The sequence below is a fragment of the Haematobia irritans genome, chromosome 5, assembly GCF_050003625.1.
Source record: "Haematobia irritans isolate KBUSLIRL chromosome 5, ASM5000362v1, whole genome shotgun sequence".
Taxonomy (NCBI): domain Eukaryota; kingdom Metazoa; phylum Arthropoda; class Insecta; order Diptera; family Muscidae; genus Haematobia; species Haematobia irritans.
The window spans coordinates 17,627,596-17,653,802 of NC_134401.1; the positions used below are offsets into that span (position 1 = coordinate 17,627,596).

Here is a 26,207-nt window from a genome sequence, read left to right on the forward strand (position 1 = left end):
AACCCTCAGTTAAATCAGACACCAAAAACATCGATGAAAAATGTGAGATATGGGAAGCAAGAAAATAGAAGAGAGCATTGAAGAGAATTCTGAGATAAGTGTGTCAAGAGAATAAAGAAGGAAGTTAATGAATGAAGATAAAAAGGCAGCAATCATTTTTGCCTTCTCTACAAACTTTTCTCTCTTTGAACACCCTCAGTTAAATCAGACACCAAATACATCGAAGAAAAATGTGAGATATGGAAGCCAAGAGAAGAGAGTCATCACTGAGTCCATCCCGCCTGATGAAGATAAAGCAAAGGTAGCAAACAGTCATGCAATCTTTCTTAAATTCTTTCTCTTTGAGCCCTCAGTTAAATCAGAGACCAAATAGCATGGAAGAGAAATCTGTGATATGTGAGGCAAGAGAAGGAAGTTAATGACTCCACCCTGCCTAATGAAGATACGTAGGACAGCAATCATTCTTGCATATTTTTCTTAAATTTTCTGTTTTTGAGCCCACAGTTAAACCAGGGACCAGAAGCATCGATAAGAAATGTCAGATATGGTTGCCAAAGAAGAGGTACGAGATAATACCGTCATTTCTAAGTCCATTCACTTTGATGACAGTAAATATGACACTAATCATTCTTGTATTCTTTCCAAAATTTACTATCTTTGAGCCCTCTGTTAAACCAGAGACCAAAAGCATCGAAAAGAAATTTAAGATATATGTAGAAGCAAAGAAAAATCAAGGGAGTTAATGAAGTCATCACAGAGTCCAAAATTTTCTCTCGTCTCAGTTAAACCAGAGACCAAAATCATTGGATAGAAATCTGAGATATAGGAGCCCAGAAAAGGGATGCGATTTAATTATATCATCATTGACTTCAACTGCCAACGATAAATAAGATAGCAATAATTCATGCATTGTTTTTTAAAATTTCTCTCCTTGAGTCACTAAGCCAGAGACCAAAAATATAGAAAAGAAAATTGAGAGCCAAAAGAAGAGAAAACACTTAATGACGTTATCAATTATTAATGGATTCTTTTTAAATCATTCTCTCTATGAGCCCACCAATTAAATCAGGGAAACTGGATAGTAGACAGCGACAGTAGGAATCTAGCATGTAGTAGATTGGGATAGTAGGAATATAACTTATAGTAGATTGGGCCAGAAGGAATCTAGTACTAAATTGTGGCAGTAGTAAGTAATACTGAGACGGTTGTGAGAAGAGAGGATATATTTGTTACTGACAGATACATGGTTTGAAGAAACCCACTTTCATTCGAAACCATTGCAAACGGTTGCAAAACTTCAGTCAGAACTGTAATTGATAAAAAAATGCTTGAAGGGTTTGGACCATGGCTGCCGCAGTTGGTAGAATTCTACCAAATATGGTAGAATTTTACCAACTGGTAGAATTCTGGTAGATTAGTAGAATTCTTGATGTTTTAATTGATTTCACAATTAAGAGGTACAATTTGGTATAGAAAAAAATTTTAACAAAATGTTAAATATTGCCAAAAATTTTCTATAGAAATAAAATTGTAACAATATTTTCTATAGAAATGACATTTTCTACAAAAATAAAATATTGACAACATTTTTTATAGAAATAAAATTTTAACAAATTTTTCTATAGAAATAAAATTTCTATAGAATTAAAATTTTTCCATTTGTTTTGTTTTGTTATTGTTGGTTTTGTTCTTTAAGCATTGTTGTTGTTTTTTTATTTCAGCTTAAAACCATACATTGACTAAACTACAAGAGTAGCTTAACCAACAGAGGAAAAGAATGTTTGTCAAATTTATTTGGGCAAAGCCCTATAGACTGCAAGATGGTTGGATGGACGCACGTTTCGGAATTACCACATTCCTCATCAGCATCCTCTACTTGCAGCAAAACTATCAACCAATTATCAGAATAAATTCAGGCAGTTTATTAAACCCAACAAAAACCACACTTGAACCCTCCGAAAAAAGGTTTTACATTGATAGCCGGCTTATGCCGAAATAAACTCGAAACAAACATATCTCTTTTCCTATGCCACTGTCAAATCATCGATTTGAATTCACATGGCTGGGTTTATTTTGAGCGTGCCTCCTCTTCTTTTTCCATTTGTTTTGTTTTGTTATTGTTGGTTTTGTTCTTTAAGCATTGTTGTTGTTTTTTTATTTCAGCTTAAAACCATACATTGACTAAACTACAAGAGTAGCTTAACCAACAGAGGAAAAGAATGTTTGTCAAATTTATTTGGGCAAAGCCCTATATAATTTTGCAAAAAATTTTCTATAGAAATAAAATTTTGCAAAAAATTTTCGATAGAAATAAAATTTTGACAAAATTTTCTATAGAAATAAAATTTTCTACAAAAATAAAATTTTGACAACATTTTCTATAGAAATAAAATTTTGAAAAAATTTTCCATAGAAATAAAATTTTGAAAAAAATGTTCTATAGAAATAAAATTTTGAAAAAAGTTTCTATAGAAAATTTGCAAAAAAAAAAATTCTACAGAAATAAAAATTTTTCTATAGAAATAAAATTTTGAAAAAAATTTCTATAGAAATAAAATTTTGAAAAAATTTTCTATAGAAATAAAATAATCTAGAAAAATAAAATTTTGACAACATTTTCTATAGAAATAAAATTTTAACAAAATTTTCTGTAAATTCAGTATATTGCCAAAAATTTCTATAGAAATAAAATTTTAACAAGATTTTCTATAGAAATAACATTTTCTACAAAAATAACATTTTTACAACATTTTCTATAGAAATAAAATTCTAACAAAATTTTCTATAGAAATAAAGTTTTGCAAACATTTTCTATAGAAATAAAATTTTGCAAAAATTTTCTACAGAGGTAAAATTTTAACAAAATTTTCTATAGAAATAAAATTTTCTACAAAAATAAAATTTTGACAACATTTTTATAGAAATTAAATTTTGAAAAAAAAATAACATTTTTACAACATTTCCTATAGAAATAAAATTCTAGCAAAATTTTCTATAGAAATAAAATTTTGCAAACATTTTCTATAGAAATAAAATTTTGCAAAAATTTTCTACAGAGGTAAAATTTTAACAAAATTTTCTATAGAAATAAAATTTTCTACAAAAATAAAATTTTGACAACATTTTTATAAAAATTAAATTTTGAAAAAATTTTCCATAGAAAAAAAATTTTGAAAAAAATATTCTATAGAAATAAAATTTTGAAAAAAGTTTCTATAGAAAATTTGCAAAAAAAAAAATTCTACAAAAATAAATTTGGCAAACATTTTCTATAGAAATAAAATTTTGAAAAAAATTTCTATAGAAATAAAATTTTGCAAAAATTTTCTATAGAAACAAAATATTCTAGAAAAATAAAATTTTGACAACATTTTCTATAGAAATAAAATTTTAACAAAATTTGTTTCAAATAAAACAATATTTATAATACAGCTAATAAAGGCTTAGCAGAATCTATTTATATGTTAAACATGGAGTGGAGAGATTAAAATCGACTTTCACTCATTGATGTGATGCGATCCATGGTAAATACAAGGGATATATTTATGATTCTGGCAGTGCATTAATATTAAATACCATAGAAACCAGTGAAGTCTACTAAATATTATTTTATATAAGATAGATGTATGACAAATGTTTTCAAGAAATAAACATTTCATGTTTCTCATAACTACTAGTCATAGAAACCCTTATCTATAGATTTTTAATGAAACTCGTTTTTTTTTCAATAATATTATCAAAATAACTTTGAAATCAAAGCTCATAATTTTTATTCTCCTACATTTCAAATAAGTTATAAAAAATCTAATCGTAAAATAATCGTTATAATACATAGCAAATATTAATTTATATTTTAGTAACCTTTAAGTATATACCCTTTTCTGTTGATATCAAAAACGATTGTTTGCTATAGGTCAGTGGTATTTGGGTTTGTTCACAAGTTGAGAAACGGAAATTTTTCAATAGTAAAGCAAAACCAACCATTGTTTGCATTTTACCAAAACGTAAGCCAATACAATTTCTAGGTCCTTCACCAAATGGTAGATATAAAATTGAATCTCTTTCGGCCACTTTCTCGGGAGAGAAATTATCAGGATTAAACACATCGGGATTTGGATAGAAGGTCTCATCACGATGTATAGCTCCGGCAGGTATAATGATTGGCATACCTTTCTTGATAACATAACTGGGATTTCCAGGAACGACATAATCGTTCAAAGCCAAACGATTGAGAATGGGAAGAACAGTATACATCCGCAGAGTTTCTGAAAAAAAAATCCATAAAAATTTAAATTTAAAAATTTAAAAAGGAACTTTTTAAGGTGCCCACATATACACAAAAAAATATATATAAGCAAAATTTTTTCAATTAAAATTTTAATTGAATTTTAAAAATATTCAATTAAAAATATAATTGGTTCAAAAAATTTTATAATTGAAACAAAAATCAATCACAAAAATTAATTGTATCAATTATTTTTTGTTTAATTGACTTTGGTGAGTTAAACTGTCATTTCTGTGATTGCAGACTTTTCAATTAAAAATTAATTGGCTCAATTGATTAAAAACAAAAAAATATTTCGTTTTGTGTGTACCTGATATTATTTGTTCCAAATATGACATTTCCTTCATACAATCATAGGTAAATTCGTCATTGTGTTTCTTTAATGTCTCCAAAACCTCTTGACGACCACGCTCCTGTATCTCGGGATTTTGAGCCAATTCATATAGAGCAAAACCCAATGTTGTTGACGATGTCTCAAAGCCAGCATTGAAGAAAACAAATGCCTGAGCTGCAATTTCCTCCAATGTCAAATTGGTTAATTCTTCACCATGTTCTGATTTCATGAGTTTTTTATTTTTCAAATCGATTAACATATCCATGAAATCATTACGGCGTATATTGTTGTTCTCACGGTACTCCACTGTTTCGCGGACAATACGCATAAAAAACTCCTCGATATAATCAAGATTTTGTTTTATATGAAGCTTTCGGGCCAATTCGGGAAAACTGGCCGTAAAAGCTAAACCCAATTGGCCATGTCTCTGTTTCACTAGACTTTGGCCACCCACAACACGGAATTCGGCATTGGGATCCTTGAGGCTGCTGCAATCAATACCGAAGGCACAGGTTCCTATGACATCGGTGGTAAAACGGGCCAATAAATCTTTGAATTCAATCACACTACCTTCCGTCTCTACCAATTTGCCCAAGACCTCCATGAATTCGTTGCCCACTTGGGTTACTGTGGGAAACATGAATTTCATTTTGCCCGAAGTAAAGGTAGGTGAAAGTTTATTGCGCATATTTTTCCATTTGATACCATCCAGTAGAAACAACTGACCCGTCAAGGGATCGTCTTTTTCATTGTGATAGAAACCACGATCGGTGAAATTTGAGAAATTTTTAATCAAAATTTGTTTGATCAACTCGATATCCAATACAAAGACGGCTGGCTTGAAAAACCAATAGAATCCGGCAAATGGGCCCGTGCCCTTAAACCGATTATAATATTGTTCCCATACTTCCCAAAATCCTCGTTTAGTTTGTATGCCCCATAGATTGCCAAATATGAAATGGGGTTCTTCACAGGCTATACCCAACGATTGCCAATACGAATGTTTTTTCTTCAAATACAACGTCAAATAACCCAGTAGGCCACACGCTATAGATATTAGGAGAATAGTCAACGACATTGCGAATCGCGTAGATAACTGTTCACTTGGGCGATAGTTCGTATACTGATTTAGAGGTTGAAAGCAATTTATGAAAGCTTCTATTCAGTAAAGTAGAAAATTTTGAATCAAATATTTGGTACAAAGAGCGCCATAAGTGGGAGCATAGAATTGTTTGCTATGCTTTATCGCATTGGCGATCATTACTAAATTTCAATTAAAATTTTTAAAAAATATAATTTTCAAGGCCAATTAATAATAAAAATAAAAAAGAGAATCAAAAGAGTGAACTCTTATTCAAACCAAGTTTAAATATGAGAAACCATCTCAAAATTAATTTAATTTTATTTTCTCTTGTTTTTATTGCCTTTCATGTCGTTTTTCAATGAAATTTAGTTTCATGTAGACATGTTATAATTATTATTATTTTCAAGTTTTTCGACAAATGGCATGAGTCATTGAACGCCTAGAAAAAGACATTTAAACATTAACAAGAGTGTATTTGCCATCATTTTATTTCTATGGAAAATTTTGTCAAAATTTTATTTCTATTGAAAATTGTGTCAAAATTTTATTTCTATTGAAAATTTTGTCAAAATTTTATTTCTGTAGAAAATTTTGTCAAAATTTTATTTCTGTTGAAAATTTTGTCAAAAGTGTATTTCTATAGAAAATTTTGTCAAAAGTGTATTTCTATAGAAAATTTTGTCAAAATTTTATTTCTATAGAAAAATTTGTCAAAATTTTATTTCCATAGAAAATTCTGTCAAAATTATATTTCTATAGAAAATTTTGTCAAAATTTTATTTGTATAGAAAATTTTGTCAAAATTTTATTTCTGTAGAAAATTTTGTCAAAATTTTATTTCTATAGAAATAAAAGATGAAGATAAATAAGGTAGCAAACGGTCATGCAATCTTTCTTAAATTCTTTCTCTTTGAGTCCTCAGTTAAATCAAAGACCAAATAGCATGGAAGAGAAATCTGTGATATGTGAGGCAAGAGAAGGATGTTAATGAAGTCATCACTGAGTCCACCCTACCTAATGAAGATGCATAGGACAGCAATCATTCTTGCATTTTTTCTTCAATTTTCTCTTTTTGAGCCCTCAGTCAAACCAGGGACCAGAAGCATCGATGAGAAATGTGAGATATGGTTGCCAAAAGAAGTGGTAGGAGATAATGCGGTCATTTCTAAGTTCATCCACTTTGATGACAGTAAATAAGGCAGTAATCTTTCTTGCATTCTCTCCAAAATGTTTTCTCTTCTCTCCAAAATGTTCCCTCTGTTAAACCAGAGACCAAAAGCCTCGAAGAGAAATTTAAGATATATGTAGAAGCAAAGAAAAATGAAGGCAGTTAATGAAGTCATCACAGAGTCCAACTTTATTCTCGTCTCAGTTAAACCAGAGACCAAAATCATTGGATAGAAATCTGAGATATAGGAGCCCAGAAAAGGGATGGGATTTAATTATGGCATCTTTGACTTCAACTTCAACTGCTGGCAATAATTCATGCATTTTTTTAAACTTTCTCTTCTGGAGCCACTAAACCAGAGACCAAAAACATAGAAGAGGAAATTTAGATACCGGAGCCAAAAGAAGAGATGACAGTTAATGGCGATATCAATTATTAATGGATTCTCTTTAAAACATTCTCTCAATGAGTCCACAGTTAAATTAGGGAATTTGGATAGTAGACAGTGACAGTAGGAATCTAGCATATAGGAAATAGGCATAGTAGAAGTGTAATATATAGTAGATTGGAACAGTAGGAATCTTGCACTAAATAGTGGCAGTAGTAGCCATTGTAGTAAGTAGCACTGAGAGACGAACTTTGTATGGTCGAGAGAAAAGAGGATACATTTTTTGCTGATAGATACATGGCTTGAAGAAACCCATTTCCAATCGGAACAATTGCAAATGGTGGCAAAACTTCTGTCGAAACTTTAATTGATAAAAATAATGTTTGACCATGGTTGTCGTAGTTGGTAGAATTCGATCAATTATACTAGGTTTTTTACCGGTTGGTAGATTGGTAGAATTCTTGATGTTTTGGTAGATTTCAACATTAAGAGCTACAATTTTGTATAGTAATAAAATTTTAACAAAATTATAAATTTTGCCAAAAAATTTCTATAGAAATAAAATTTGGCAAACATTTTCTATAGATATAAAATTTTACAAAAAAAAACTATAGACATAAAGTTTTGCAAAAATTTGCAATAGTAATAAAATTTTGCAAAAATTTTCTATAGAAATAAAATTTTGCAAAAATGTTGTATAGAAATAAAATTTTGAAAAAAAAAAATTCTATTGAAATAAAGTTTTGACAAAATGTTCTATAGAAATAAAATTTTAAAAAAAATTTCTATAGAAATAAAATTTTAACAAAAATTTCTATAGAAATAAAATTTTAACAAAATTTTCTATAGAAATAAAATTTTTACAAAATTTTCTATAGAAATAATATTTAAAAAAAAAAATCTATATAAATAAAATTTCAACAAATTTTTCTGTAAATTCAATATAAAACATTTGTTTCAAATAAAACAACATTTATAGTGCAGCAAATAAAGGCTTGGCAGAAACTATTCATCTGTTAAACATGGAGTGTTGACCTATCGCTTATTAGAAAATATTAAAGTCGACTTGCACTCATTGATGTGATGTGATCCATGGTAAATACAAGGGATATATTTATGTTTCTGGCAGTGCATTAATATTAAATACCATAGTGAAGTCTATTAAATATTATCTTAGATAAGATAGATGTATGACAAATGTTTTCAAGAAGTAACCATTTCATGTTTCTCATAACTTCTAGTCATAGCAACCCTTATCTATAGATGTTTAATGAAATTTGTTTTTTTTTTCAATAATTTTATCAAAATAACTTTGAAATCTAAGCTCATAATTTATATTTCCCAAATTTTAATTAAGTCACAAAACACTTACCATATCACTAATCGATATAATACATAACAAATTTTGAATTATATTTTAGAAACCTTTAAGTATATACCCTTTTCTGTTGATATCAAAAAGGATTGTTTGCTATAGGTCAATGGTATTTGGGTTTCTTCACAAGTTGAGAAACGGAAATTTTTCAAAAGTAAAGCCAAACCAACCATTGCTTGCATTTTACCAAAACGTAAGCCAATACAATTTCTAGGTCCTTCGCCAAATGGTAGATATAAAATTGAATCTCTTTCGGCCACTTTTTCGGGGGAGAAATTATCAGGATTAAACACATCGGGATTTGGATAGAAGGTCTCATCACGATGTATGGCTCCGGCTGGTATAAATATTGGCATGCCCTTCTTGATAACATAACTGGGATTTCCAGGAACCACATAATCGTTCAAAGCCAAACGATTGAGAATGGGAAGAACAGTATACATGCGCAGTGTTTCTGAAATAAAAAAAATTCATAAAAGTTCGTTTTTAAAGTGCCCATATTTTCACAGAAAAAGTATATAACCAAAAATTTTTCACTTTAAATTTTAATTGAATTTTAAAAATATTCAATTAAAAATGTAATTGGTTCAACAATTTTTTTAATTGAAACAAAAATCAGTCACAAAAATTAATTGTATCAATTAATTTTCTGTTTAATTGACTTTGTTGATTGATACTGTCATTTCTGTGATTGAAGACATTTCAATTAAAAATTAATTGGCTCAATTAATTTCGTGATTAAAAACAAAAAATATTTCGTTTTGTGTGTACCTGAGAGTATTTGTTCCAAATATGACATTTCCTTCACACAATCATAGGTAAATTCGTGATTGTGTTTCTTTAATGTCTCCAAAACCTCTTGACGACCACGCTCTTGTATCTCGGGATTTTGAGCCAATTCATATAGAGCAAAACCCAATGTTGTTGACGATGTCTCAAAGCCAGCATTGAAGAAAACAAATGCCTGAGCTGTAATTTCCTCCAATGTCAAATTGGTTAATTCTTCACCATGTTCTGATTTCATGAGTTTTTTATTTTTCAAATCGATCAACATATCCATGAAATCATTACGACGTATATTATTCTTCTCACGGTACTCCACTGTTTCGCGGACAATACGCATAAAAAACTCCTCAATGGAATCAAGATTTTGTTTTATATGAAGCTTTCGGGCCAATTCAGGAAAACTGGCCGTAAAAGCTATAACCAATTGACCATGTCTCTGTTGCACTAGACTTTTGCGACCCATAACACGGAATTCGGCATTGGGATCTTTGAGGCTGCTGCAATCGATACCGAAGGCACAAGTTCCTATGACATCGGTGGTAAAACGGGCCAATAAATCTTTGACTTCAATCACACTACCTTCCGTCTCTACCAATTTGCTCAAGATCTCCATGAATTCGTTGCCCACTTGGGTCACTGTGGGAAACATGAATTTCATTTTGCCCGAGGTGAAGGTAGGTGAAAGTTTATTGCGCATATTTTTCCATTTGATACCATCCAGTAGAAACAATTGACCCGACAAGGGATCATCTTTCTCATTGTGATAGAAACCACGATCGGTGAAATTTGTGAAATCTTTAATCAAAATTTGTTTGATCAATTCGATATCCAATACAAAGACGGCTGGCTTGAAAAACCAATAGAATCCGGCAAATGGGCCCGTGCCCTTAAACCGATTATAGTATTGTTCCCATACTTCCCAAAATCCTCGTTTAGTTTGTATGCCCCATAGATTGCCCAGTATGAAACGGGGTTCTTCACAGGCTATACCCAACGATTGCCAATACGAATGTTTTTTCTTCAAATACAACGTCAAATAACCCAGTAGGCCACACACTATAGATATTAGGAGAATAGTCAACGACATTGCGAATCGCGTCGATGCACTTGGGCGATATTTCGTAAACTGTTAAGAGCTTGAGAGAAATGTATAAAAGCTTCTATTCAGTATAGCACAAAATTTATAATTCAATACTTGGTACAAAGAGAGACATAAGCGGGAGGATGAGTATAGAATTCATTTGATATGCTTTACCACATTGACCATCATTTTCAAATTTCAATTAAAATGTTTAAAAATATATATTTCAATGCAAATTAATAATAAAAATAGAAAAGAAATTCCAAATAGTTAACTCTTATTTAAACCAAGCTTAGATATGAGAAACCATCTCAAAATTACATCAATTAATTTGTTTTAATTTATTTCAATTGTCATATGGGCTAGTGGCAATGTCTAATGGTGAGTTATAATACCACCATATGTACTGATTTTTATGGGAAAAAATTCACCACATTCGATCTCTTTTAGGTCGTAGACTTTAGCCTGTCTGATTCTAGTTCACTCTTTATTATCTTTTACCTATCGATAACATGTTATCCATTTATTAGATATAAGCATTACTCAGCAAAATTTACTATTAAATATCAATAAACAATAACAACTGGCTCTCACAAATGAGTAACTCTCAGAGTTATACCACTCTCTGGAGCAATAAACATATTTTTCTTATCAAACCGAAGTGGTATTTGTGTCTCTGGGCATATTGAGAATTTAAAGTTTTTCAATAGTAGAGTTAAACCAATTGCAGTTTGCATTTTACAAAATCGCATGCCAATACAATTGCGGGGGCCATCTCCAAAAGGCAGATATAAAATTGGATCTCGTGCAGCCACACGGTCAGGTGCAAAATTTTCAGGATCGATTGTATAAGGATTTGGATAATACTGTTCATCATGATGTATGCCAGAAATAGGAATTAATACAGGCATACCTTTCTTAATTACATATTTGGGATTACCCGGCACCTCATAGTCTTCTATAGCTTGACGATTGAGAGAGGGGGCAACAGTGTACAAACGCAAGGTTTCTATTGAAGGGAAAATATTAAATTAAAATGTAATACACTTTATTAAAGCAAATCAAATCAAAGTAAATAAATAGTAAATAAAAATATTAATATTAAAATTAAAATAAAATTAAAAATTAAATATAAAATGAAAATGAAAATTAATTTAAATTTAAAATAAAAATTAAATTCAAAATTAAAATTGAAAATACAAATAAAATTAGAATTAAAAAAAATTAAAATAATTTCTATGAAAGGGAAATTATTAAATTCAAATGTAATAAACTTTATTAAATTAAAAAAATAAAAATTAAAATAAAATTTTAAATTAACATCAAAAATAAAATTAAATTTAAAATTAAAATAAAAATGAAATTAAGTTAAATTAAATGCTTGATTCAATATAACAATTAATTGATACTATAAATTATTGTTTTAATTAATACATTTGTTGAATCAATAAAATTTTTAATTAAATATTTTTTTTTTTCAATTATTTTCCGAAGAAAAAACAAACTCCAAAACAAAGTTTTATTTTCTGAAGAAAAACATGACACTCCAACAAGTATTTACGGCCGTAAGTTCGGCCAGGCCGAATCTTATGTACCCTCCACCATGGATTGCGTAGAAACTTCTACGAAAGACTGTCATCCACAATCGAATTACTTGGATTGTGGTATCTTAAAACTTCTTAACATCGTTTTCTAAATTGTGAGTTAGTCCATACGTGGTAGAGAGCCCGAATTGAAATATGGGGGTCTCTTATATGGGGGCTATATATATTTATGAACTTGATATGGACAAATTTTTGTGTGATTGGGGATCGATTTATCTGAGGGCTATATATAACTAACATATAGACCGATATGGACCTAGTTAGGCATAGTTGTTAACGGCCATATACTAGCACAAAGTACCAAATTTCAACTGACTCGGATGAAATTTGCTCCTCCAAGACGCTCCAAAACCAAATCTCGGGATCGGTTTTTATGGGGGCTATATATGATTATGGACTGATATGGACCACTTTTAGCCTGGTTGTTAAATATCATATACTACCACCACGTACCAAATTTCAACCAGATCGGATGAATTTTGCTTCTCCAAAAGGCACCGGAGGTCAAATCTGGGGATCGGTTTATATGGGGGCTATATATAATTATGGACTGATATGAACCAATTCCTGCATGGTTGGTGGATACCATATACTAACATCACATACCAAATTTGAACCGAATCGGATGAATTTTGCTCTTCCAAGGGGCTCCGGAGGTCAAATCTGGTGATAGGTTTATATGGGGGCTATATATAATTATGGACCGATATGGACCATTTTGTGCATGGTCATTAGAGACCATATACTAACACCATGTACCAAATTTCAACTGAATCAGATGAATTTTGGTCTTCCAAGAGGCTCCGGAGGTCAAATCTGGTGATCGGTTTATATGGGGGCTATATATAATTGTGGACCGATGTGGACCAGTTTTTGCATGGTCATTAGAGACCATATACTAAAACAATGTACCAAATTTCAGCCGGATCGGATGAAATTGGCTTCTCTTAGAGGCTCCGAAGCCAAATCGGGGGATCGGTTTATATGGGGGCTATATATAATTATGGACCAATGTGGACCAGTTTTTTCATGGTTGTTAGAGACCATATACTAACACCATGTACCAAATTTCAGCCGGCTCGGATGAAATTTGCTTCTCTTAGAGGCTCCGCAAGCCAAATCTGAGGATCGGTTTTTATGGGGGCTATATATAATTATGGACCGATATGGACCAATTTTTGTATGGTTGTTAAAGGCCATATACCAACACAATGTACCAAATTTCAGCCGGATCGGATGAAATTTGCTTCTCTTAGAGGGTCTGCAAGGCAAATTTGGGGGTCCGTTTATATGGGGGCTATACGTAAAAGTGGACCGATATGGCCCATTTGACCCAATAACAACTACTTGTGCAAGTTTCAAGTCGATAGCTTGTTTCGTTCGGAAGTTAGCGTGATTTCAACAGACGGACGGACGAACATGCTCAGATCGACTCAGAATTTCACCACGACCCAGAATATATGTATACTTTATGGGGTCTTAGAGCAATATTTCGATGTGTTACAAACGGAATGACAAAGTTAATATACCCCCCATCCTATGGTGGAGGGTATAATGAAATTAAAATTAAAAAAAATTAAAATAATTTGTATGAAAGGGAAAATATTAAATTCAAATGCAATAAACTTTATTAAATTAAAAAAATAAAAATTAAAATAAAATTTAAAATTGACATCAAAAATAAAATTAAAATTAAAATGAAATTAAGTTAAATTAAATTAAATGCTTGCTTCAATATAACAATTAATTGATCCTATAAATTATTGTTTTAATTAAGACATTTGTTGAATCAATAAAATTTTTAATTAATTTTTTTTTTCAATTATTTTTCGAAGAAAAAAATAAAACTCCAAAAAAGAGTTTTATTTTCTGAAGAAAAAAATAAAACTCATAAAAGGATTTTTTTTATGACGGATAAATAAAACTCTATTTTTAGCAGTTTCATTCGAGTTTTTATTTTTTTAATCACAAAATACCGATTAAAAAATAACTTTTTTGATAGCAATTATAACCGTTACGGTCCCTGTTTTTTCAATTAAAATTTTAATTAGAAAAATTTTCTGCATTAAATTAAATTTATTTCATTGAATTAAATTTCTATACATAACTTACCCGATATAATTTGATCCATATACGGCATTTCTTTCAGACTTTCATAATTGAATTGGTTATTATTCCTCTCATATATCTGAAGGATTTCTTCTCTGGCTTTAATTTGGATATCCTCATTGCGAGCCAATTCATATAGGGCATATCCCATAGTAATAGATGAAGTATCAAATCCAGCATTAAAGAAAACAAATGCCTGCGCCGTAATCTCTTCCATAGACAAATTTGTTAATTCATCACCATGCTCTGACTTGATCAATTTATTATTTTTCAAATCAATTAACATATCCATGAAATCATTACGTCTAACATTATTATTTTCACGATACTCTACAGTTTCTTTGACAATCCTCAGAAAGAAATCGATTACAGGTTGGGGGAAAAGCTTAAATCCCATTTTGGCCGCAAATTTTGGGAAACTTTGAATGAAAGCCATTAGAAGCATATTATGACGTGGTTCACGCAATCCTTGTATGCCATATTTTCTAAATTCAGCATTTGGATTTTTCAAACTTCCACAATCAATGCCAAAAGCACATGCACCAATGACATCGCAGGTAAAACGGGCCAAAATATCTTTCACTTCTATATCCTGGGTTTCCTTAATAATTTCACCCATTACCTCGATAAATTCCTCACCAATTTCTCTGATTATGGGAAACATGAATCGCATTTTGCCCGAAGTGAATGTGGGTGTAAGCTTGTTACGCATATGTCTCCATTTCAGACCATCAATGAGAAATAATTGACCCGATAGAGGATCATCCTTTTCATTGTGATAGAATCCACGATCGGTGAATTTATTAAATTCCTTGATGAGAATATTTTTAATTAAAGCAGGCTCCAGAATAAATACTGCCGGTCTATAGCCAAAATAGAATCCTGCAAAGGGTCCAGATCCTCGAAATTTGTCATAGTACTGCTGCATAATATCACCAAAACTTCGTGTGCTATTAATGCCCATCATATTACCCATAAGGGGATGAGGCTGCTCGCAGGGAATTCCCTTCGATTGCCAGTAGCTGAATGTTTTACGTAGAGAATACCACACATATGTTATTAAACCCACTAAAATGGCCAAAAGGACAATTACAATAGCCATGGTGTTACAGGGAGAATTTTCTTCTTTAATGCCGTTAAGTTTGGTACTGCTCGAATATAAAATTTGTTTTACCTTAAATATATGACTATAAGAAAACAAATACCAAAGAAATATAGATAGAGAGTGGGATTCGAAGAGAGAGAGATGTTAGGTTAACATAATCTAACCTAAGGGAGGAAGAGAGATCAAAATCTCTTGCCGGCTTTTTGTTTGAGCTACATTGCAAACAATAACAGAGAGTCTACTAAACGAGCACTAAGGTATTTACTGGGTATTTTTATAGTGGGGGGTGGAGAACTGATTTGACCACTTGAAAATTTCATTAGATAAACAAACATTCCCTCAATTCAATCACTTTTTTGAACATTCTCTATCTGTATCTCTCTCTAATCGCTGGGACTAACATACATGTTTGAACAATGATGACGCAATTTTTTATTCATTTCAATGAAATTATGCCATAACCAATGAGCAATAATAATTGATGTTGTGCTGATTGAAGATAAACAATGGTTGTTGGTTAGAAAAGGAAAGAAAACAAGTATATACAGCAGCAAGTTCGGCCGGGCCGAATCTTAAATACCCATCACCATGAACCAAATATTAAGGTTTCCTTTGAAATTTCAGGAGGGCTTGAGGATTTGAGGACACTTCCCGAAGATAAATTTAAAGATTTCACTTATGAGGACTATATCAGATTCTGGATTTATAAGAACCATTTTTGTTTTAGTTTTAGAGGAATCATTAACATCTCTTGTAAGTGTGCAAAAAAATTATAAAATAACGTCTTGATTTGAAATCTTAAATCTGTAGATTTTCACCCGAGAACTAAAATCTGAAAATTTTACATTGAGTTTCAAGCAATTTTCATGATCAGTGCGCCTTCTATACCCTCAAGAAGTGAAGTCGGTCTATATGGACCGATAAAAACTTAATCCGATACACGTTTCTGTGAGCCTAAAATACCAGAATATTTACAATTTCAGGCAAATCGGATAAAAACTACGGTTTCTAGAAACCCAAAGAGAGGGAGATCGTTCTTATGGGGGCTATACTAAAATATGGTTTTCGGCACACCTCTTTATGGCCCGAAAATACCTCTAGATTTCCAATTTCAGGCAAATTCTATATAAAAACTACGGATTCTAGAAGCCCAAGAAATGAAATCGGGATATCGGTCTATATGGAGGCTATCCAAAACATGGAACGATACGGACCATTTTCGGTACACCTTTTGATGGTCCTCAAGTACGTTTAGATTTTCAATTTCAGGAAAATTGTATAAAACCTACGGTTTCTATAAGCCCAAGAAGTAAAATCGAGAGATCGGTCTCTATGGGGGGCTATACCAAAACATGGACATGAATCGGAAGGTCGGTTTATATGGGGACCATACCGAAATATGGACCGACACTCGCCGTTTTCGGCACACCTCTTTATGGCCCGAAAATACCTCTAGATTTCCAATTTCAGGCAAATTGGATAAAAACTTCGGATTCTAGAAGACCAAGAAGTAAAATCGGGATATCGGTCTATATGGGGGCTATACCAAAACATGGACCTCTTTATGGTCCTAAAATACCTAAAAATTTCCAATTTCAGGCAAATTGTATATAAACCAGGGATTCTATAAACCCAAGATGTAAAATCGGGAGATCGGTCTATATGGAGGCTATAACAAAACATGGAACGATACGGATCATTTTCGGCACACCTTTTGATGGTCCTCAAGTACCTCTCGATTTCCAATTACAGGTAAATTGAATAAAAACTGCGGTTTCTATAAGCCCAAGAAGTAAAATCGGGAGATCGGTCCATATGGGGGCTATACCAAAACATGGACCGATACTCACCATTTTTGGCACACCTTTTTATGGTCATAAAATAAAAAAGTTTCTATAGAAATAGAATATTGACAAAGTTTTCTATAGGAATACAATTTTGACAAAACTTTATAAAAATTTAACAAATAGAAATAAAATTTAGACAAAATTTTCTATAGAAATAAAATTTTGACAAAATTTTGTATAGAAATAAAATTTAGACAAATTTTTCTATAGAAATAAAATTTTGACAAAATTTTCTATAGAAATAAAATTTCGAGAAAATTTTCTATAGAAATAAAATTTCGAGAAAATGTTCTATATAAATAAAATTTTGTCAAAACTTTCTATATAAATAAAATTTTGACAAAATTTTCTTGAGAAATAAAATTGTAAAAAAATTTTCTATAGAAATAAAATTTTGTGAAAATTTTCTATAGTAATAAAATTTTGTGAAAATTTTCTTGAGAAATAAAATTCTGACAAAATTTTCTATAGAAATAAAATTTTATTGTTGTTTTTTTATTTCAGCTTAAAACCATTCATTGACTAAACTACAAGTATAAACGTGCGTCCATCCAACCATCTTATTTGGGCTTTGCCCAAATAAATTTGCCAAACATTATTTTCCTCTGTTGGTTAAGCTACACTTGTAGTTTAGTCAATGCATGGTTTTTAGCTGAAATAAAAACAACAGCAATGCTTAAAGAACAAAACCAACAATAAGAAAACAAAACGAATGAAAAAAATAAAATTTTGCAAAATTTTGTATAGAATAAAATTTTGACAAAATTTTCTATAGAAATACAATTTTGACAAAATTTTCTATAGAAATACAATTTTCATAAAATTTTCTATAGAAATAAAATTTTTACAAAATTTTCTATAGGAATAAAATTTTGTCAAAACTTTCTATATAAATAGAATTTTGTGAAAATTTTCTATAGAAATAACATTTTGTGAAAATTTTCTATAGAAATAAAATTTTGTGAAAATTTTCTATAGAAATAAAATTTTTACAAGATTTTCTATAGAAATAAAATTTTGACAAGATTTGCTATAGAAATAAAATTTTCTATAGAAATAAAATTTTGGCAAAATTTTCTACAGAAATAAAATATTGACAAAATTTTCTATAGAAATAAAATTTTCTATAGAAGAGTTTTTTTTGTTTGGTAGAAAAATGAACTACTATGTGCGAAAATTGAACTAAATTGTATTCTACTTTGTGATATGTCCACAATGTCAATGTTAAAACAAAAACCATCGCACGCGCCATCCAAGAATTAATTTGAGGTGAGGTTCCACGCTTTGCTTCCTACCACAAAATGGTCACCAAAATCTTAGGATCTCAATCCGTTGGACTTCTTGCCTTTGAAATTAGAAAAGAAAGCCATGATCAGTGTTCAACACCTCAAAAATTTTTCCTCCTTTGAAATTAGCAAAGAAAGCTCTACACAACATAACTTACCAAATTTCAATGGTGGGTAGTGCAAAGTAACTTTATTTATCTTTTTTCCCTTTAAACATCACAAAATTTGTTTGTTTTATAATAAAAACTGCGATACCACCAACAAGACCCTCTCATTTCAGAGAGAAGGAGGAGGGCTTTACTTTGGATGCATTATATATCAACCACTTTATAATTAAACAAAATATCTATTTTTTTGTTAAATATAGAAATATATTTATATTTTCGTTACTTGCAAATATATACCCTTATCAGTACTGATCAAAAACGATTGCTTACAAAATGTCAAAGGATCCTCGGTCTTCTCACATATGGAAAATTTGAAATTTTTCAAAAGTACAGCTAAACCAACCACAGCTTGCATTTTACCAAAACGCAAACCAATACAATTTCGTGGTCCTTCACCAAATGGCAAATAGAGAATAGAATCTCTGTGGGCCATTTTATCGCCAGAGAAATTTTCAGGATTAAATTCCAAAGGATTTGGATAGAAACGTTCATCACGATGTATGGCTCCAGCTGGAATCAATACGGGCATACCTTTCTTTATGACATAACGAGAATTTCCCGGGACTGTGTAATCTTCCAAGGCCAAACGATTGAGAACTGGTAACACAGTGTAAAGACGAAGAGTTTCTGAAAGATACAAAACGAAAACTTTTTATAGGTATTTTTAAAAATAATTCTAAAATCATGTAAAATCTGGGATTGGCAGGACATAGGAAAATTTAAGGAAGGTGTTGGCCAATGAATACATGCTCCAAAATTGGTCACGATGTGGCTTGGAAGTTTAGTCAATCTTATTTGCTATACCGTGGTGAAATGATTAACTCGAGAACAGTCATGGTGTGCTAAACTACCATTGGGAAGGCCGACCGACCTTATGTTTATTGCAGAGCATTGCAAACCAATGATTTGGATGCCCTACCGATTGTGGTATAATGCTCAGTTTGTACGCCTTGTATACAGAGATCCTGATCTCTATACCCAGACTGACTCCAAATCCAAAAATAGCTACCCTCCAATTTCGGTACACATGGTGAATTGTGTCAGTGTCCAACATTATCCTTTAGAAGAAACAAGATTCTGGCCTCCTTTTTCTTTCAGGCTCTATCTGATCTGCGGGAGTGCAGCTTAAGGATCATACTTGGCTTCATCAGGGCCTCTGGTTGCTTGTTCTTAGGTTTATTTTAGGTTTATATGTATATATACAGTTTGAAGATTTCCTCGATCAGAGCCACTGACTTTTTTGAGGAAATCGCCTATCAGCAGCAATAACGGCATACCCAAAGTTATATATACAATGTTAAGTAGAGTACCTAAGATTTGAAGATATCTTCGACCAGAATTATTGAAATACGTCTCTTTATTCGAGAAAATGTCGGAAGCAATCATCTTTGGCATTAGCGTAGCTAGACAATTTTCCTAGGGGGGGTGGGGGGGGGGGGCTATAGCCCCCTAGCTAAAAATTTATATTTCATTTATTTATATTTCAATTAATGTTTTATTTCATAAAAAATGAATAAAAAAATTAGACATCAAAATAACTCGAAAATTAATTTATAATAAAGCAACTACAAGTAGTTCCACACATTTCTCAGCAAAAAAATTTGGAAGTTCTTCCAAAGGCACAACTTTAAAAGCACTTCCAAAAGATGTACTCCCAATGATGTTCTTTATTTTAACTACTCAGGAAGTTCTTTAAATTCAATTTTTTATAACTTGGTTTTTTCATACTTTTAATGGGAAATTTTAACTTTTTTGTTTCAAATACCTTAAAAACGAAGTAAGAATTCATAAAATGGTACAAATAATTTAAATTTTGTCGAAAAAAATTCTAAATCCAATCTGAAAAACTTGTGAATTTTTGAAAATATTTGAGGTCAAACGTTTCCGACAAGCATTAGAATCCATTGAGAATTATAAAAATTATTTATTTGACAAAATATAACAGAATTTTTTAATTTACATTCAAAACATTGAATTCGGATCACACCTAAAGAAGTGATGCAAATTCAGTGCAACGGCTGTTAAAATGGAGGACTTCCGTCCTATGACAAGCCCATGTTAAATTCATCGCTTCATCGCCAATTTTGCACCACTTCCGGATCCAAAAAGATCATTTTCATTACTTTTTTGGCGACGCTTTTTTGGCTGGGCTTGTTTATTTTTTATAAAAATGGAAAATCGTAAATAGGTTTCAAATTTTGGGGGGGGGGGTCTAAAATTTTTCTGGGGGGTTCTAATCCCACTCCCCAGAGGCCTTCCTACGCTTATGATCTTTGGTCTCTTTTAGTTTCAATAATCGCCTATCAGTATGAATATACTGTGATCTAAGGCCATGTGTTGAGCGTAATCCGGAGTTCAATAGAAATAAACTTTTGTCAAAATTTTCTATTGAAATAAAATTTTGACAATATTTTCTATAGAAATAAAATTTTTTCAACATTTCCTATAGAAAAAAAATTTGACGAAATTTTCTATTGAAATAAAATTTTGACAAAATTTTCAATAGAAATAAAATTTTTACACATTTTTCTATAGAAATAAAAATTTTACAAAATTTTCTACAGAAATAAAATTTTTTACAAATTTTTCTATAGAAATAAAATTTTTTACAAATTTTTCTATAGAAATAAAAATTTTACAAAATTTTCTATAGAATTTTTTTTCTACAGAAATTTGACAAATTTTTCTATAGAAATAAAATTTTTACAAATTTTTCTATAGAACTAAAAATTTTACAAAAATTTCTATTAAAATAAAATTTTGACAAAATTTTCTATGGAAATAAAATTTTGACAAAATTATCTATAGAAATAAAATTTTGACAAAATTTTCTATAGAACTAAATTTTGACAAAATTTTCTATTGAAATACAGAAATTTTTTACAAAATTTTCTATAGAAATAAAATTTTTCTATAGAAAAAAATTTTGACAAAATTTTCTATAGAAATAAAATTTTGTCAAAATTTTCTATTGAAATATTGACAAAATTTTCTATAGAAACAAAATTTTGACAAAATTTTTTATATAGAAATAAAAGTTTAAAAAAATTTTCTATAAAAATAAAATGTTGACAAATTTTTCTATAAAATAAAATTTTTACAAATTTTTCTATAGAAATAAAATTTTGACAAAATTTTCTATAGAAATTTTTTTCTACAGAAATTTGACAAATTTTTCTATAGAAATAAATTTTTTTTCTATAGAAATAAACTTTTGACAAAATTTTCTATAGAAATAAAATTTTGACAAAATTTTCTATAGAAATAAAATTTTGACAAAATTTTCTATAGAAATTTTTTTCTACAGAAATTTGACAAATTTTTCTATAGAAATAAAATGCGTACAAATTTTTCTATACAAATAAATTTTTTACAAAATTTTCTATTAAAATAAAATTTTGACAAAATTTTCTACGGAAATAAAATTTTGACAAAATTTTCTATAGAAATAAAATTTTGACAAAATTTTTTATAGAAGTAAAATTTTGAAAAATTTTCTATAGAAGTAAAATTTTGACAAATTCTTCTATAGAAATAAAATTTTGACAAAATTTTCTATAGAAATGAAATGTTGTCAAAATTTTCTATAGAAATAAAATTTTGTCAACATTCTGTCAAAATTTTCTATAGAATAAAATTTTGTCAAAATTTTCAATAGAAATAAAATTTTGTCGAAATTTTCTACAGAAATAAAAGTTCAACAAAATTTTCTATAGAAATAAATTTTGTCAAAATTTGCTATGGAAATAAAATTTCAACAAAATTTTCTATAGAAATAAATTTTGTCAAAATTTGCTATAGAAATAAAATTTTCACAAAATTTTCTATAGAAATAAAATTTTGTCAAAATTCTCTATAAAAATAAAATAGAGTAAAATTTTGTCAAAATTTTCTATAGAAATAAAATTTTGTTAAAATTTTCTATAGAAATGAAATTTTGTCAAAATTTTCTATAGAAATAAAATTTTGTCAAAATTCTCTATAAAAATAAAATTTTGTCAACATTTTCTATGGAAATAAAATTTTGTCACAATTTTTTTTAAATAAAATTTTCTATAGAAATAAAATTTCAACAAAATGTTCTATAGAAGATTTGTTTTGTTTGGAAGTTTTTTGGTAGGATTTTCTCCAAATTTTGGTAGTTCTGTTTCCGCACTCTGAATTTGTTGAAATAAGTCTTCTCGTTTCAATAATCGCCTATCAGTATGAATATCCTGCCAGAATGCCATGTGTTCAAGGTTCAAGGTAGTGATCGCCTACAGATACATTTGATTTTTTTCCTTTAATTTTTTACGATTTTTAGAATAGAGAATCAGGAGTTTAGGATATTGTTCGACTACTGATACATTTGATATCTTTCTAATTTTTTCTGGTTTCATTTTTTACGATTTTTAGAATATTAAATTTGGTTTATTTAAAATATTTTTTTTTTTTCATACCTTTAACAATCTGCTCCAAATAGTACATTTCCTTCATACACTCATATGTAAATTCTTGATTATATTTTTCGAGCTTTTCCAGAACTTCTTGTCTACCTCGTTCTTGCACTTCTCGATTTCGAGCCAATTCGTAAAGAGTAAAACCCAGCGTTGTAGATGAAGTTTCAAAGCCTGCATTGAAAAATACCAATGCTTGAGCAGCAATTTCTTCCAATGTTAAATTGGTCAACTCATCACCATGTTCTGAGCGTAATGATTTCTTATTCTTCAAATCAATTAACATATCCATAAAATCATTACGTCTTATATTATTCTTTTCACGGAATTCCACAGTTTCTCTTACAATACGCATAAAAAATTGCGAAACATCCTCAGCTATCACCTTCATATGTAAAGTACGAGCCAGATCGGCGAAACTATTCATTAAAGCCGTTATTATGCGATTATGTCTTGCGTGTAATATGGATTTGCGTCCCATTATGCGAAATTCTGCATTGGGATCTTTTAAACTGCTGCATTCAATGCCAAAGGCACACGTTCCTATGACATCGGTGGTAAAACGGGCCATTACATCTTTAACTTCTACACACCCACCATCATCCTCTACCATTTTCTCTAAAACATTTATCAGTTCTTGACCAACTTGCGTTATAGTGGGGAACATATACTTCATTTTTCCCGAGGTAAAGGTGGGTGATAGCTTATTTCTCATATTCTTCCATTTGTTTCCATCCAAGAAAAATAATTGGCCCGACAAGGGGTCATCCCTCACATTATGATACAAACCACGATCACTAAATTTGGCAAAATCTTTTACCAGTATAAGTTTTATCAGTTCAGGATCTAGAACAAATACACCAGGCTTTGAAAACCAATAGAATCCAGCAAATGGTCCAGTGCCTTTGAAACGTTCATAATATTCTTCCCATATTTGAGAGAAACTTCGTTTGCTTTGCATGCCATATAAATTTCCAAATATGAAATGTGGTTCTTCGCAGGCTATACCCTGACATTGCCAATAGGAGTGTTTTTTGCGCAAAACAATCACAATAAAAGCGACAAGGCCACAGAAAATTGTTATTAAGACAAGGGTCAGCGACATAATGGAGAAGAAAATTTGCGAATGTGGCTTCCAAACACCATGGACTATGATAATAAACTGAGTCTTACAATAAAAGCAGAAATAAACCAGTTTCGCTATGTATCCGAAAATGCAAACAATTCTCCAGAGCTTATAAAATGTTGCATAGGAGAGAATTGTCTGAGGTGGGATTGGAGCGACTGAATAACACCCTATACCTACACTGGAAACAAGTGGATAAACCAACAAAACGAGCAGAGCCGACTATACGACTGTGTACACAACCGAGAATGTTATTTTGAGAATCTATTTCAGATCGTAAAGAGTTTAATGAAAATTAGTACAATTGGTTTAACTACGAGAAGGCCCCCTAGTGTTGGAGGCTAGAGGAAGCTCTATTTTATTGGACCATAACTATTTCTTCCCTCTTCTATATTGGACTTTTTGCGGGTAATCGTACACCCAGAGAAGGAATATGATCACCTCAAACATGTTTCAAGCGCAAAATATTATTTTTGGATGGTGACCATGTAACACGTTTGTCCAAAAAAAATTGTTTTCTCGGCAAACATAACATGCTTTCCGAAAACAGATTTATAATTTTCGAAAAAATAACATGGTGGCAGCGAACATGTTACATGGTCACCATCCAAAAATAACATTTTGCTCATGAAACATGTTTGAGGTGATCATATTCCTTCTCTGGGTGTAGGAAAATGTTTTATGCCCCTGACAGTATGTGCACACGTGTGCCGGACTCCATCACAATCGACAATACCGGCTAAAAGTCCATCCCTCTTCCCCCGGCGTACACCCATAGAAAATATCTTGAACGGTATAGTGGCAACCCGATATTTCAGGCTCACTTAAACTATTCAGTTCATTGTGATACCACAGTGGCAAACTTCTCTCTTATCACTGAGTGCTGCCTGGTTCTATGTTAAGCTCAATGAGAAGGGACCTACTTTTTATAGCCGAGTCCGAACGGCGTTTCACATTGCAGTGAAACCTCTTAGAGAAGCTTTGAAACACTCAGAAATGTTACCAGCATCACTGAGGTGGGACAATCCACCGCTAAAAAACTTTTTGGCGTTTGGTCGAAATTGGGTTTGAACCCACGACCCTGTGTATGCAAGGTGGGCATGCTAACCATTGCACCATGGTGGCTCCATTGGAAAACTGGGTACACCCATAGAAAAAATCTTGAATGACGTGCACGTTTCAAAACTGTCCGTTCATGAAATTTAATCAACACAACTGTGGTGTCAAACGGAGAACAGACGGTGTCAATTTGGCAACGATAAAATGACACCATGCGTTGTCAGAAGGACATCCTGCGTTCATGATCTGAAAACGTAATGGTAACGAATTTATAACAATCGCCTTAGCACATTGCGCCACCGACGTATTGGCATAAGAATATAATATTTTAAGACTTTTCATGGCCAAAGAAAAACGAGAGCCGTTCTTGAAATCGTGAACGGCCGTGGATGAAAATCTGAACAATCCGTTTTGATTTTTCGTGAACATTTCCGTTTCATTTTGTTACCGTTCGTTCATGATTTTGGAACTTAATTGTTTCTATTAGTGTATGATTACCACCATGAAACCGCTTTCGCATTACTTCGTGGTGGATCCAAAGTGGTCCGTGGTCGTCGTTTTTACTAAATGCTTTATGCCCCCGACAGTGTGGGAACCTGTCTGCCGGACTCCATCACTATCGACGATACCGGGTCAAACTGTAACCCACTTCCGTCCGGGTATCATTACCACCGCGGAACCGCTTTCGCATTACTTCGGGGTGAACTTCACGTGGTCTGTGACCGTCTCCTTTAAGCCGACATCCAGACTAAAACTTACGTTTCTCATGTAGTCGCGTTCATATCTACTTTTTTTGCGGAGAACGTGTTCTACAAAACGCCTTATAGCCTCCCAGTTCCTTTCACTTTGTACCATTTCTGGGAGCGACTTGCCAATTTCATCTTGCCGGTGGGCAGAACGACGGAGATCATCTACATCTAAAGAATGTATGCTCGGCATCATATGTTACTTCTTTTTCGTAAATACA

At 31.2% G+C, this 26,207-nt stretch overlaps 4 protein-coding genes across 4 annotated transcripts; all 4 read right to left on the minus strand.

Moving 5' to 3' along the window:
* Positions 1-3,716: 3,716 nt before the first annotated feature.
* Positions 3,717-5,751, minus strand: LOC142238018 (cytochrome P450 6a9-like). Its single transcript, XM_075309507.1, has 2 exons — positions 4,596-5,751; positions 3,717-4,265 (listed from the first exon to the last, which is right to left on the minus strand). Exons 1-2 carry the CDS (start codon positions 5,695-5,697, stop codon positions 3,847-3,849), a joined length of 1,521 nt encoding a protein of 506 aa, XP_075165622.1. The 5' UTR covers positions 5,698-5,751; the 3' UTR covers positions 3,717-3,846.
* A 2,819-nt stretch (positions 5,752-8,570) lies between these two features.
* LOC142237742 (cytochrome P450 6a9-like) lies at positions 8,571-10,553 on the minus strand. The gene is made up of 2 exons (XM_075309137.1): positions 9,406-10,553; positions 8,571-9,088 (listed from the first exon to the last, which is right to left on the minus strand). Exons 1-2 carry the CDS (start codon positions 10,505-10,507, stop codon positions 8,670-8,672), a joined length of 1,521 nt encoding a protein of 506 aa, XP_075165252.1. The 5' UTR covers positions 10,508-10,553; the 3' UTR covers positions 8,571-8,669.
* Positions 10,554-10,945: 392 nt separating this feature from the next.
* Positions 10,946-15,363, minus strand: LOC142237744 (putative cytochrome P450 6a21). The gene is made up of 2 exons (XM_075309138.1): positions 14,218-15,363; positions 10,946-11,510 (listed from the first exon to the last, which is right to left on the minus strand). The coding sequence occupies exons 1-2, from the start codon at positions 15,314-15,316 to the stop codon at positions 11,092-11,094; spliced, it is 1,518 nt and encodes a 505-aa protein (XP_075165253.1). The 5' UTR covers positions 15,317-15,363; the 3' UTR covers positions 10,946-11,091.
* A 3,436-nt stretch (positions 15,364-18,799) lies between these two features.
* On the minus strand, positions 18,800-24,216 carry LOC142238019 (cytochrome P450 6a9-like). The gene is made up of 2 exons (XM_075309508.1): positions 23,059-24,216; positions 18,800-19,246 (listed from the first exon to the last, which is right to left on the minus strand). The coding sequence occupies exons 1-2, from the start codon at positions 24,158-24,160 to the stop codon at positions 18,828-18,830; spliced, it is 1,521 nt and encodes a 506-aa protein (XP_075165623.1). The 5' UTR covers positions 24,161-24,216; the 3' UTR covers positions 18,800-18,827.
* Between the last annotated feature and the right edge of the window lie 1,991 nt (positions 24,217-26,207).

Bases quoted from the DNA above. Each gene is read 5' to 3' on its own strand.
- LOC142237744 (XM_075309138.1), bottom strand. From the start codon at position 15,316: ATGGCTATTGTAATTGTCCTTTTGGCCATTTTAGTGGGTTTAATAACA. The intron at 11,511-14,217 runs GTAAGTTATGTA...TCCCTTCAATAG, and splicing joins TATGGATCAAATTATATCGG to AAACCTTGCGTTTGTACACT.
- LOC142237742 (XM_075309137.1), bottom strand. From the start codon at position 10,507: ATGTCGTTGACTATTCTCCTAATATCTATAGTGTGTGGCCTACTGGGT. The intron at 9,089-9,405 runs GTACACACAAAA...TTTTTATTTCAG, and splicing joins TTTGGAACAAATACTCTCAG to AAACACTGCGCATGTATACT.
- LOC142238018 (XM_075309507.1), bottom strand. From the start codon at position 5,697: ATGTCGTTGACTATTCTCCTAATATCTATAGCGTGTGGCCTACTGGGT. The intron at 4,266-4,595 runs GTACACACAAAA...TTTTTTTTTCAG, and splicing joins TTTGGAACAAATAATATCAG to AAACTCTGCGGATGTATACT.
- LOC142238019 (XM_075309508.1), bottom strand. From the start codon at position 24,160: ATGTCGCTGACCCTTGTCTTAATAACAATTTTCTGTGGCCTTGTCGCT. The intron at 19,247-23,058 runs GTATGAAAAAAA...TGTATCTTTCAG, and splicing joins TTTGGAGCAGATTGTTAAAG to AAACTCTTCGTCTTTACACT.